Source organism: Pelophylax lessonae (assembly GCF_965119305.1).
Source record: "Pelophylax lessonae genome assembly, chromosome: 1".
Lineage (NCBI taxonomy): Eukaryota > Metazoa > Chordata > Amphibia > Anura > Ranidae > Pelophylax > Pelophylax lessonae.
Genome location: NC_138768.1, coordinates 721340748 through 721355213, shown reverse-complemented (window position 1 = coordinate 721355213; position 14466 = coordinate 721340748). Strand labels below are relative to the sequence as shown.

Genomic DNA, 14466 nt, shown 5'->3' with positions numbered 1-14466 from the left:
GCATCAGCAGCGCTTGACTACTATGGATGAAATTGCATCAAAATCGCACAGGAGTAAAATCATGTCAAAATCGCTCACAAGTCACACTACATAATTGCACCTCAAATGGTCTCAAAAGTGCATTGCACTAATGTGAACCAGGCCTAATAGTGGCGCAGTCAGAGTCCATGCAACAGAATTTGGCAATGTTCTCTCCATATACTGTAAATGGACTGTACAGAAAGATCTGGCAATCCTGCTAAACAATGCTAGGTGGCTACAGCAAGCTAGTCTTGAGACTTTAAAAGCATCATGAATTATGTAGCAATCTAGCAATGAACATTTAAATCATTTTATTTTCACACAGAGCAGCCTCTTATAAATCAACTCAGCCAGGCAGACCAGTATGAGGATGACGTACATAAATACTTTTAATGTTTTTGCTAAAGGCTTATCACCAAGCATGAGACCCAAGAGGATCCAGCTGAGCTAATGTAACCTAATTGAATAAGCATACGTATAGATGCAAAGTGCAGAAACCTGCTATTCATAATTCACTTTGTGCAATGAAAGATAAGTAGTCATGTAGAGTCATTTATTATGTGAATGCAGTTTATATGAATGTCTTGCAGGGTGCTATTGTAATTGAAATAATAAATGCTGAGGTTACAAGGTAGTAGAAATATGCTTCAAGTTTAAGCAATGTTTGTCCTAGTATGAAAAGCAGCACAGACATATAAAACACATCACCGCTGTTCACACACAACAGACTCCCCAAGTCCAATAGGACAATATTTTTATCATATATTGAGATTGCTTTTCCATCATTAGGAGAAACCTGCTGTGAAAAGTAAAGAGGAGGCCATTGCTGACATCTCCATATGAGAATTCTAGTTCCCTATAGTTAATGCTTAGCTAAAGGCTTCAATTGTTCCTAGTTTGCTGCCCCTTAACATGTATGCATATCAGGAAAACTAACTTCACTCTTACTTGACCTGCATGCTTGTTCCAGGTAAGTGTCTCAGAAAGTAGTAAAGCCAGATATAGCCAGGCAACTAGCATTTTAGAAGCGGATCAGTAATGGCAGCTCTTGTATTTCTTTAAGTACACATTTCCTAGATATCCATTTATACTCCACTTTCGCATGCTCTTCTGCTCTGTTCCTCCAGGAGTCAAACCTAGTGTAAAGCCAGCCACAGATGGTGCGATTTTCGTTCCTGAAACTATGGGTTGCAGGAAAGAAAATTGCTTGATTCCCCCATTATACGCAGTCAGTGCTGGGGGTGGAGGGTAAACCCTCCCGTAAAGCTATTGTGTTCTCCCAGCAGGGGGCTCAAGGGGCTGTCCATGCTGGGAGAAGACACAGTGATTACTTCTAGTGGTTATATCCGACGGCAATAATTGTATGAAAAATCTGACATGCTGGTTGTTACAGTCAGCCTGCCCATACATTGTTCGAATCTTGGGCCGTCCCTGCTGAGTCAGCTGAGATTCAAACTGTCTATGACCAGCTTAAAGTGTAACTAAACCCACAACAGTAAAATCATTCTGAATATGCAGTAAGGCATGCTTGATATATTCACTGTGCAACCTAGGGGGTTAAACCTCTGCATTGTGCAAAAAGGCTCTAAGATCCTGTCTTCTTTGATCCCCACCTTCTTCCACAGTCCCCAATCCATCTCCTAATAGAACAGAGCCTTGGGGTCAAGATGCACATGCTCAGTTTGATGTGTATTGATAGAGAGTTTTTGATTTCTTGGGAGGTTGCATGTGATCAGCACTGTCAAGACAGAGGGTCAGGGGTCCTACAGCCTCAAGCTTTAACCAGACATTGATTGAAGTCACAAGACTGCTATATACTGCTGATGGGAAAATGTATTTAGCAGTTTATATTTACTAACCTAATTGCATTTCCATGTTCTGTGGGAGACCAGATATAGTGAACACTTTAAGCTCCATGTCAGATGTTGTCAGAAATTACATAGAGTTGATGATGTTATCATTGCCTTCAGGTGACATGGTTCAGGCCTGGCAATTGGCTACTTGGGTCTGAGCACTACCTGCTGGACGGAGGTCACGCAGAGGGAATGTGATGAAGGTGAAAATAATTGGTCTGAGAGTTTGTCACTATGTCTTCGGGTTTTACACTTCTGTTTTAGTGGGCTTTTGAAGTCAAACTACATTACATTAAAAAAAAAAAGTTGACATTTGATAAATTCTGTGTTAACACTACTAAAACATAAATGGAAACAATGAAAACAATGAAACAATGAAAACATAGCACATATTTTAAAAGAACTCAGGTCTAGCTAAAGAAGTGAAATTGTGTTTTGTGGCGAGATGTTCATATCAATACCAGATAAAGTGGGTATAGGAAAGAATCACCTCCTTTAAAATATTCACATTTTGTAGCTTTGCATCCTGAAATGAAGACGGACCAATTTTTTGTTTTATCCAGCTATTATAACACCATCAAAAAACAGAATCACTGAGTTGGAAAAAGGATCACCCCCTCTTCTACAAATGACTTGTAAACTCAGTTAGGTGTAGCTAAAACTGTGTCTGTCTTCATGTCAGGCTGCAAAGCAACAAAATGTGATTATTTTAAAGTGGATGATTCTTTTCTATAGCCACTGCAGATAGAAACTAATATGCAGGACAGCACCTGATACCCTAAAAAATGATGTGTCTGTGTCTACCACCTCCTCTATCAAGATGACCCATAGTACCACTTAAATACAGAAGAACAAATTGTGCTTCTAAATCTAAAGCATTATGGATAGGTCAGCCCTGCTGATAAGAGATGATACTAATGAGGACATGTGACCACTCACACACAAGAACAAAGCAACACCGACATAGAAACAAAGATTCAAAGCCTTGTATGTATGGTGGCACCATAAAAATGTGTGTTTTCATTAAAAGGATCATAGAAAAAGCTTTCTATTGTACATAAAATACCTACTGTTAGGTAAGAACAAAGTCGACGTACAAAACAGCTGAACGACTAACATGCTCTGAGCCAAAGTGGCAAAGTCTGTGGGATCAGACCAGATCTGGAGTCCAAGTGTCAAGGGTCCCTTGGCAGTCGTTTATTTTGGGCATTGTACAACATTTTATGATTCTGAAACTATAGCACATAAGATTATTTGATTTCCTAAATGTTTGTAGTTTCATTACTCAGGAATTCTAAAATGTTGAATTAAAATACTAAAATTTAAAGAAATTACACAGTACCTTGTGAGTAGACCCGTTCCGAGCCAAGGGTAAAAGAACTTGTATGGGAAAGCCTTGTCCATATGTTTGGAAGTACCTAAAATTGCCTAAAAAAAATGTAAAAAGAGCTTAATGAACAACAAACCACATACACATATTAAATTAATACTAATTATTATATAAAACAATGCAGCGCAAAGTTAAATACCAGATCAATTGATAAACAAAACTTCAAAAATAAGATCCCATTAATAATCACAAACATAAAATAAAACATGGATTATGAAGATGATATCGAGGAGAGCAGTCCACAGGTGCAAATTATGGTGAAGCATGCACAAGATATAAACATTCAGTGCTCTTCAATGTGCTGGTAATCCTCCACCCAGTCTCATTAGCCTCTCACCTCACACTTAGCCCCTGTGTCACCAGACGGGCTAGTAAGACATAAACTTTCTCCAAGGATATCACCAATATAGATCAGATCAGTATTCCTCTTCATCAGAAAATAAGGCTCACAGGTAACAGATCACAGGTCCATAAACCGGGTCACAGGTCCATAGGAAAACAAAGGTCCGGACATAGTGCAGTACCGCAATAAATTACCTAAGTTAGGCTCCGAGAACACGTGGGTAATATCAAAAAGGGTTTAAAAACACACAGTGTGTCAAGACATTTCCGGAAAGTCCACAACCGTGATCCACGTAGTCTTAAATTTTGGGGCATCGAACACGTTAAACCTCACTGGCGAGGAGGGAATTTTATACGCCAGTTAAGCCGACGTGAATCTTTTTGGATTCACGAAACTAAGGTGTCTGCCCCCAGAGGTCTTAACGTGGAGTTCGATCTAAACTGTTTTATTTCCAGTCTCTGACCTTTGGACCAAGCCTAAACTGTCCTCCTGGAGGCTCAACGCCTCTCTGCTCAACGACCCTTCAGTTTTCCAGGAAGTGTCGGACTGTTTGCGCCAATTTTTTTGCGGAGAACCCTGTCACGGACACCTCCCCCACGATAGTCTGGGCAGCGCACAAAGCGACGATCAGGGGCAAACTTATCCAAATAGCTGCTCGAAAAAAGCGAGAACGGGACGGGGAAATATCGCAACAGGAAGGGGTCTTACGTGACCTCTTGAAAGAACAGAAAAGGGCTCCAGAGATAGATATTAGACATAGAATTGATGCGGCCCGAGTAGCCCTCAATTTTAGCCTGACCACTAGGGCGGAGAAGTCTCTCTGCTGGACGGGTAACCGCTACTACACTTTGGGAGACAAACCCCATACCCTGCTGGCCCGTAAGTTAACTCCAAGGCCTTATTCACCGGCACTTCCTAAACTGAGACTTCGGTCTGGTCTTCGGACACAGAACCCTCAATTAGTGGTAAACGAATTTTACCATTTTTACTCCAAACTCTATTCACAGCCGCCACCCCTCCGCCAGCCCCTTTTGACGATTTTTTCCGAGATACCCCTCTGCCTCGGCTATCCTCCCCCCATGCGGACCTCATGGACAGGGAATTTTCGGACTTGGAGGTACTGGCCACTATTAAAACCATCAACCCTGCTAAAGCACCTGGCACCGATGGGTTCTCCGGACACTATTACAGAAAATTTTGTGAAACCCTAGCCCCTCATCTTTGTTCCTATTTCAATTCCATTAGGAAGGGTGAGGCTATCCCCAAATATGAAAACAATGCATTCATACATGTCATTCCTAAGCCGGGCAAAGATCATGGAGATTGCCTTAGCTATAGACCGATATCACTCATTAATGTAGATCTCAAAGTAATGGCTAAGGTACTGGCGACCAGGTTGAATTCCTTCCTGGCGGACTACATTCACCCGGATCAAGCGGGTTTTGTTCCCGGTAGGCAGGCCCTGGACCAAACTAGGCACGCACTCAACATTATATCGGCCCTTCAATCTAACTGGGATGGTATGGGGGATAGGAAAGGCATGCTATTATCGTTAGATTTACATAAGGCATTCGATTCCCTATCATGGGAATACCTAATGCAGACTCTGGAACATTTTGGCTTTGGGCGCCACTTTCTTTCCCTTATTCGAACGTTGTATGACAACCCTATAGCGATTGTATATATAAGTCGCGCTAAATATATTAGATGGAGATGTGAAGTCCATAAAAAGTCCAAAAATTTATTGTTGATAAATTCCAGGATCAAGCTCCCTTAAGGGTATGTGCTTACCAGATGAAGGTAAGGAAAAGGCAGTCTCGCTGCGTGGAAACTTGTCACCTTGACAGTAGATCAAGGCCGCTATGATCGGTCAACTCAGTGGACGTTGGATCATGAAAAGCAAAGATACCGCAATAGCGTAAAACCCAACATACAATTTTAATTGTGAGTATCACCACAGGCGTGGGTGAATAAGGGTTGTGTTGTGAAATAACCTCCACCAAAATGAAAATGAAATATGTTAAGTGGAAACTAAACCATGCAAAAAATAAGTGAATTTGAGATAAATACCCCTTACCAGATAGGTTAAGGGTTAACAGGGTCTATTCAGGGTAAGAGGCGAATCCAGCTGGTGGTGGTTTAGCACGATTATTTCTTTTCAGTGTTTTCTTCACTGTGTCATTACTTTTCTGTTTGGTAAGAGGCGACTCCAGCCGAGATATATTTCAATTATTTAAGGGTGTTAACCCTTAACCTATCTGGTAAGGGGTATTTATCTCAAATTCCCTTATTTTTTTACATCTCCATCTAATATATTTAGCGCGACTTATATATACAATATCTATTAGGTGTGGTCACACTTGAAGTTGCTGCTGTCCCAATTTACCTGTTCCTTTAGCGCGGTTATTATTCCTTTTTCTACAACCCTATAGCGAGGCTGTCCATTAAGGGCTATGGTTCTGACTTCCTAACGATACACAGGGGCACGCGTCAGGGATGCCCCTTGTCACCTCTCCTCTTCATTTTGGCCTTGGCACCGTTAGCCTCTAAGATTCGCCTTAACCCGAATATTCAGGGTATACCGTGCGGGGGCATGGAACATAAATGTGCCCTCTTCGCGGATGATATCCTAATGTTCATCTCAAATCCATTAATATCTCTCCCTAATTTGCTTAAGGTCCTGACGGAGTTTGCATCCCTTTCTGGCCTGCGGGTCAACCCCTCCAAGTCCCAGGCTTTAAACTTGACATTAGAGGCGACAACACAGTCGGCTCTCAAGGCCAATTTAACCTTCACATGGCAGGAACGGTCACTACCATATCTGGGGATACACCTTACATCATCCATTGCCACTTTATACACACACAATTACCCACCCATATACAAACAACTTCGGGAAGACCTCGCTCGCTGGTCGGTGAGCCCTCCATCTTGGTTCGGTAGGTTGAATACAGTCAAAATGAATATCTTGCCTAGACTGCTATATTTGTTTCGCACTTTACCTGTGATGCTGCACATGTCAGACCTCAGGGAATTTCAGGGGACACTTACTCGTTTGTGTGGGGGGACAAGAGGCCCAGGGTAAATAGACGTACTCTCTTCACCCCGAAGCTTAGAGGTGGATTAGGGGTCCCTGATTTGGTGAAATACTATCACGCGGCTCAACTCGCTCACTTAATTCGCTTCCACTCCCAAAATCCTCAACCCATTTGGATGCGATTGGAATCGGCCCACTTACCATTTCCGATACATCACGCACTATGGTTAAGGGCCAAGGACAGACCGGGGGTGCTCTGCCCCACTCTGTCCTTCTCCCTAGGCATATGGGATAGACTTACGAAAAGACACAGTTTTAAATCCCCCCACGCGCCTCTGGCACCTCTGTTGGGCAACCCCTCGTTTCCCCCGGGCCTGTGTCCCTCGGCATTCGAGTGGTGGACAAACAAAGGCCTCCTTCGGCTGGCAGATCTGTGTGATCACCGTGGATTGCTTACTAGGGACCAGCTGCAGGAAAAATACTCCCTCCCGGGCAGTGAATGTTACCGCTATACACAAATTTCTCATTATGTAGCCTCCCTAAAAAACAAGAGTGACATCACTACCTCCACGCAAATGGAGTTTCTATGTCGCATGGTGGCCAAGCAAAAGAGTTACATATCCTCGATCTATAACATGTTACATGATGACGACACTAAACTTCCGTACATGCTCCGCTGGGAGGAAGATCTAAATGATCATTTAGACCGCGCTGAATGGAATACCCTAGCACAATCTAACTCCAAATCCATCCTCAACACCTCTTTGATAGAGGCTAACTATAAGGTGTTCCTCCGCTGGTACATGGTCCCAGTCAGGTTGGCGGCGGCAGTTCGTACTGCGTCCCCTGACTGTTTCCGGGGATGCGGACAGGCGGGTACTGTATTCCACACTTGGTGGACTTGCCCGAAAGTAAGACGTTTCTGGATCCGCACGTATAATTTAATCTACTCATTGACGCAGGTCGATTTATTTAAATCCCCCCAACAAGCCTTATTGGGAGGGCGGATCGAGGGGGAGTCTAAACCCACTAAGCGCCTTATAGCTTTTATATTTACAGCGGCTAAAATTGCGATAGCCCGCTCCTGGCGCTCGCCTGTTATAACGCTAGAGCTGCTCAAAGCCAAGCTGACATGGATCATGATAAATGAACGGATGGTGGCGCTGCTTAACAATAAAATGCGCCAATTTGATAAAACGTGGGATCCTTGGCTCAGATATTTGGCAGGCCCCCATTGAAGGGGGAGTGCTATTGACCCCCACAGGAGCTGGGGGAGGCGAGGTAACCTAATGAGGGTGGACGGACCTGGGCGCAGACCCCCCCCTACCTTTTCTACCCACCGCTACTAATTCTCCTTCAGTCTCCTTCCTTGCTATTGCTTGGGCCCTCGTGGACCACTTAACTCCCTTCTCTCTTCCCCTTCTTTCACCCTTTGTTTCCCTTCTCTTTGCTCACTTCTACCCTTTCTATTTTTGTTTTGTTCTTTTTTTTTTTCTCCCCGCTTTATTGTTCTTACTCAATACAGTGCACAGCCGGAGAGCCGGTGCCCCCCCTCAGTTTGGGGAGGGGGGCCAAGGCCGGGGGTCGGGGACCACCTCCCTCCTAGGGCACAGCGTGTTCCCTTGAGGGGCGCCGGGGGGGGGGCCTCGGGCCCCTGGTGACCTGGCGGCCGACTCGGGGTTCAGACCTGACCCTGACTTGGGCTGCCATTCCTAGTATTATTCTGTTTCTGTTGCATTTTTTTACACCGGCTATATCTGTGTCAGTTGTGCCTTGATTTATATTATGGGGATGTTATGCTATCTTTGTGATATATGACTAAGCCTTATGGGTGTAAATTGCACTGTTGTACACTTTGTTTACTTTTTGCAAAACTTTAATAAAAAATATTGGAAAATAAAAATAAACTGTTTTATTTCTGACTTTTAGTATTATTTGTATTTGCATTTTTATTATCATATATATTTATTTTTATTTTAACTTTTATTATTTATTTTTATTTTAATTTTTTTCATCATTACCGATTTGTATGTGGTGTATTATTTGTGTTATATGGATGGCTGGTTTTGAGGTCCTGGCCCCTTTTTCCCGCAGATTCTGGGTTGTGTTTCTACAACTATTCAGTTAAGATCAGCCCATGAAATCCTATTTTAAAAAAGTAATTCACTTTTAAAATATTATATTTGATTCAGCAGGTTTGATCAGTTATGTATATGCAATTAGCCATAATTTTTATATGTTTATATGTGCTTATAGAAGGTGATCACCGCCAGTTGATTCCTGTAGCTTGCATTTAGAGTTCTGGCGTCTTTATTATTGTTGTTTATTTGGCTGTCCCCGGGGCAACGGAGTATCACTTCCTGTGTGAGGTGTTCACTTCCTGTGTGAGGTGTTCACTTCCTGTGTGAGGTATTCTCTTGGTTGCACTTCCGGGTCTGATGGCTATGAGTAACTATATGTAGCCCTGTCCTTCTCCCTTACCAATAGCTGATGAAGTCCCGCATCGTGGGACGTAACGCGTGCGAAGGGAGAGGCGCCGGTGACGTCACCCGCCATCCATTGCGGTCGAGACCGCTGTGTGTAATACGATCTGCTCATCACATGCACTTGTATAGTGCTTTACAAGGTAATTTTATGATTTTATGCTATTTTCAATAAAGTAATTTATCGCGGTAATGCACTATGTCCGGACCTTTTCCTATGGACCTGTGACCCGCTTTACGGACCTGTGATCTGTTACCTGTGAGCCTTATTTTCTGATGAAGAGGAATACTGATCTGATCTATATTGGTGATATCCTTGGAGAAAGTTTATGTCTTACTAGCCCATCTGGTGACACAGGGGCTAAGTGTGAGGTGAGAGGCTAAGGAGACTGGGCGGAGGATTACCAGCACATTGAAGAGCACTGAATGTTTATATCTTGTGCATGCTTCACCATAATTTGCACCTGTGGACTGCTCTCCTCGATATCATCTTCATAATCCATATTTGACAGCGCTGCACTTTTTGTTATATATTTGTTATTGGGACTTTTAGTTTATTGATCCTTTAGTGCATAGCAGCTTTCTATTATTATGTTATACAGTTGCGCTGAATTTTTTATTTATTATTATAAAATAAAACATAAAGTGCAATTGTCAAAGCAATAATTATAAAATCGTGCAATTAAAAAAGAGTGAATAAATGTCCATCAAAGTAGAAAAATAGAAAAAAATCCTCATCCATATCCCATGTAACTGTCCCAGAAAGGGAAGGGAAGATAGTGATGATTGAACCAAACAAGGAATCGAAGAAGATCCTGCTCCACACCCAATGTAAATTGTACAAACTGCTTACCAGATATAAATAGCCACTAAACTATGGGTGGTCAGACAGGGCGTGAGGAAATAAGGTCTCCCTCAAACCATATATGACTCTCTCCACTCACACTGCTCAAACTGAACTTTTCTTTCTGGATACACAATGCTGAATCTGTGAAGGGAAGCACAGTGACCAATACCAAAGTGTCAGCACAGCTTCACCATATCGAATGAAGTGCATCTACGCTTATTTGATTCGATATGGTGAAGCTGTGCTGACACTTTGGCATTGGTCACTGTGCTTCCTTTCACAGATTCAGCGGGAACTCTCTCTTACTTGCTGTCCCAGTGGCAAGGTGTCAAAAGAACAGGAAGTGAAAATCTCTTGAATGAGGTTGAAGACAGCAAAACATTTTTTAATAAAGTGGGGAAGGGTTAGACTATCTGCAAGTTTGATTATTTGTTGTTTCTTCCTTTTACTGAGAGACATGTTCTACTTATTTCTTGTCCTGGATCAAAAAAGATGCTGAATCGGACATTACACTATAGGCATCTTCATTGACAGGTACTACAGAGTTTCCCCGAAAATAAGACCGGGTCTTTTAATAATTTTGGCTACAAAAAATTAATTAGGGCTTGTCTTATTTGTCCCCTGTCTCTTCTCCTCCTCTGCCTCCCTGTCAGCTCAGGAGTCAACATCTCCGTATTCCCCAAAGTAAACCCTAGTTAAAGTCCTTGTAAAATAATTGAATCTGCTCTGTAAATTAATTATATAATGTCCAGTGTGTGTCTTTATGTAGCATTGTAGAAAATACCTTATTTACAGTGCTGCTGGGTGCTCACATGACCTGCCGGAGATCTTTCCTGCTCCGAGCACTGCCGAGGGAGTTGCCGAGATCCCGGCTGATGTCAGCCCTGCTCCGAGCACTGCAGAGGGAGGGGCTGCTTGTGTCAGCCAAGAATAGGAGGAGAGCTCTGGCGGGTCGCATGAGCGCCCAACAGTACCTTAAATAAGCTATTTTCTACAATCATGTTACATAAATGCACACACTGGACATTATATAATCCTTTTACAGCATGGATTACATGATTTTACAAGGATTTTAACTAGGGATTATTTTTGGGGTAGGGTTTATATTGCAGCCATCCTAGAAAACAGAGATAGGTCTTATTTTCAGGGAAACACGGTAGGGGCACACATCCAGGATCAGTAAGGCTTGGAAATTTGTGTTCTGTAGTTTTTGTCTTATGAGAAGGTAGAATTTTCCGGGGGTGTACAGTACAGTACTCCTGACCCCTGCACTCCGTTATGCTCTTCTGCCTGCTGTGCTCTGTACTTTACATACTCCTGATCCTTGAAATCTGTATGCTATATTGTATAGTGCATACTGACCCTGCTCTCTGTGCATTACATACTACCGACCCTGGCACTCTGTACATTACATTCTCCTGAGCTTTGATTCGGCCTCCTAGGGAGTTTGTAAATGTTATTGTATCTCTCTACCTGTCCTGTGGCTACCTGCCCATTATCAGGATCCAACAGCTCACCAACAAAACTCTAGGTCTCTAGGGTATTTTTACTATTGATCCCCTCCTCCCCCCCCCCCCAGATTCTTTGCAACCCTCTTTAGACAAGAGTATTTCGGTTTAGCCCTGATCCTTTCAGGCATATGCTCCAACTTTAACTTGGAAAGAGTTCTGGAAAGGTGCTCCCAAACATTTTTAATCTCTCCAGACCATACTTCAAATGTAGCTGCTCAGGGCTTGGCTGGCTCAGATAAATATCTATGACCTAGTGGTTAATCCTTCCCACACTGATTACTGGAACCTCCTTCCAGTAACAGGTTGAAGCAATCAACCTACCAGTCTTAGGGAAACCAGAAAAGTTGAGCATTAGCCTAAAGTTGAACTTAAGTCAAAAATAAAGTCCTGCTAGATCACTTCAGGCTGGCCCATTTTGCAGGTATAGCTATGTAAACATTAAAAAAAGTGTCTATACTGTTTAAAATCCAGTAACACACTGTTTTATCCTGCTCTGAACATGCTCAGTTTTTCTCCTATTTTAGGCATTATTAAGCACTGCTGAGTTTGTAGAGGCCGATCTGCTGACAACCTTAAAGCAGAATTAAACCTTCCCAGTGGCGGCTAGTGAATAGGGGGTGCAGGGGCGCCGCCCCCCCCCCCAGTCTAGTCACCGTAAAATCAACATAAAAAAAAAGTGTACCTTTAATATGGCAGCGGGGCTCCAGACACATTGCTGGCTATGGGAGGGGTGGGGGTTTAGGCATCATGTGCCTCTTTTCTTGTAAGGTAATTGGCGGCCTTTTAGAGTGTCCTCGGGGCGCAGAGCGATGCGCCCTGAACACTCCCATTCATGATTGCCGTCCTGTGATTGGTCCAGCCTGGACCAATCAGGACGTCCGACGTCGTAGGGGCGTTGCTTGGGCCGGGCGTCACTCTGTGATTGCAGATCTAAGCACTGCCTGCAGCTAGCAGCACCCGCCTTTCCCCTGGGCCCCTCTACAGCCAGCAAAGCAGGTAAGGGGCCCCTCGGCGTCCATGTGCGTGCCCTTCCTCATCCTGGGTGGGACCGCGATCACTCGCAACAAGGAAATCGTGGTTGGAGCTCGGATCGCCTGATTGGAGGGAGGGAAGGGGGAAGCTCGTTTGCAGATGACACACGGTGTATGATCGTTATTGTTATCACAGCCGGAGGGATCGCTGCACCTGCCCGGGGCCCGGGCAGGGCTGTGTGTGGTCTGAGGGGTGAGTGGAGTCTGACCCGTCCTCCTCTCAGGTCTGTGCTCACTATACAGGGCAAAGCGAAAGAGTCATTAAAACAGAACTAAACTGTTAAAAAAAATAAAAAATAATAACTGGAAGCAGGCAGGCTGTATATTGCAGAGGAGACATGCAGTTCCCGCACCTCCAGCCCTGAATGTATTTTATGGCAAGGAGAGTTGGGGTGTGCTGGGGGGGTCTATTGAAGCTTGCTGCTGGGGGATCTATTATCATTAGGGGGATCTGTTTTTGTTGAGGAGGTCTATTGTTACTGGTGGGAGATTCACTGGTGAGGAAGGGGTATCATGTTGCTAGCTGCTGGAGGGTCTATTGATGCTGACTACTAGGAGATCTATTATTGTTGTTTGGGTGGTGCTATCTATCTTTGCTGTGGGATCTATTGTTGCTCCGGTCTATTGTTCTGGGGGATTTATTGTTGCTTTAGGGGATCTATTGTTGTTTTAAGGCACTGTACCTTGATTACTGAAGGCCCCTTTCACACTTGTGTGACCTCAAAGTCACGCAATTTTTTGCCGCGTTTTTTGTCGCGAAGCAATGCTTATTACATTTTTCTGTTTGCACCCCCCAAAAAATTTGGAGCACCAGCCGCCACTGAACCTTCCTATCCTTTACAGCCATGAAAGCTGCTTCTGTTTAACCGGTTGCCGACCGCCGCACGACTATATACGGCGATGGTCAGCCACGGCCAGGCAAAGTGACGTATATATACGTCACTAGCCTGTCACTTCCTTGTGAGCCAATAGCGGGCGAGCGCGTGCCCGCGGAGGCGCGCGCCCGCCGCGGCTCGTTCCCTAGGAAGTCCGTGCGTGTGACCGGCGTACCCGATGTCCGCCGGTCACTCGGCGATTGTCGGTGGAGAGGGAGAAAGGCAGGCGGCTAATGTAAACAAGCCGCCTGTCATTCTCAACAGTGTGTAGGAATGGTGATCATACAGTTCTACTATGTAGGACCGTTGATCACTGTTCCTACACTAGTAGCCATGTCCAATCACAGTAAAAAGCATGCCCCTAGGGACACACTTAACCCCTCCTTCCCCAATAAAGTTAACCCCTTCCCTGCCAGTGTCATTTTGCAGTAACAGTGCATATGTATAGCACTGATTACTGCAGTAATGTCACTGGTAACCCCAAAAGTGTCAAAAATGTCAGTCAAGGGTCCGATCTGTCTGCCGCAATGTCGCAGTCTCGCAAAAAAATTGCAGATCGCCGCCATTAGGCGTTAAAAAAAAACACCAAAAATTACAGAAATCTTTCCCTTAGTTAGTAAACGCGATAACTTTTGCGCAAACCAATCAAAATACGCTTTTTGCGATTTTTTTTACCAAACATATGTAGCAGAAAACAAATTGGCCAAAAATGTTAAAAAATGTTGATTTTTACATTTTTTTGGGGGGAATTTCATATAAAAAAATTTGAAAAATATTGTTATTTTTGCAAAATTTACACTCTTTTTTTGTTTATAGCGCAAAAAGTAAAAATTGCACAGGTGATCAAATACCACCAAAAGAAAGCTCTGTTTGTGGGAAAAAAGGGACGTCAAATTTGTTTAGGTACAGCATTGCACGACCACGCAATTGTCCGTTAAAGTCACGCAGTAAAAAAATCGCAAAAAAAACCCTGGTCAGCAAGGTGGTAAAATCTTCCGGGGGTTAAGTGGTTACAATGCAACTGCCATGGTGCTGCATATGTGATCAGTTATGACACCAGCCATTTGATGGTTTG

At 43.7% G+C, this 14466-nt stretch overlaps 1 protein-coding gene across 1 annotated transcript in view; it reads right to left on the bottom strand.

The window, feature by feature from the left end:
- CYP4V2 (cytochrome P450 family 4 subfamily V member 2) overlaps positions 1-14466 on the bottom strand; it is a gene marked incomplete at its 3' end in the record, with an annotated part of 234682 nt that overhangs the window by 72685 nt on the left and 147531 nt on the right. The window contains exon 14 of the mRNA XM_082243745.1: positions 3217-3302. Within this exon, the coding sequence (XP_082099871.1) occupies positions 3217-3302 (86 nt within the window). The remainder of the gene's footprint in view (positions 1-3216; positions 3303-14466) is intronic.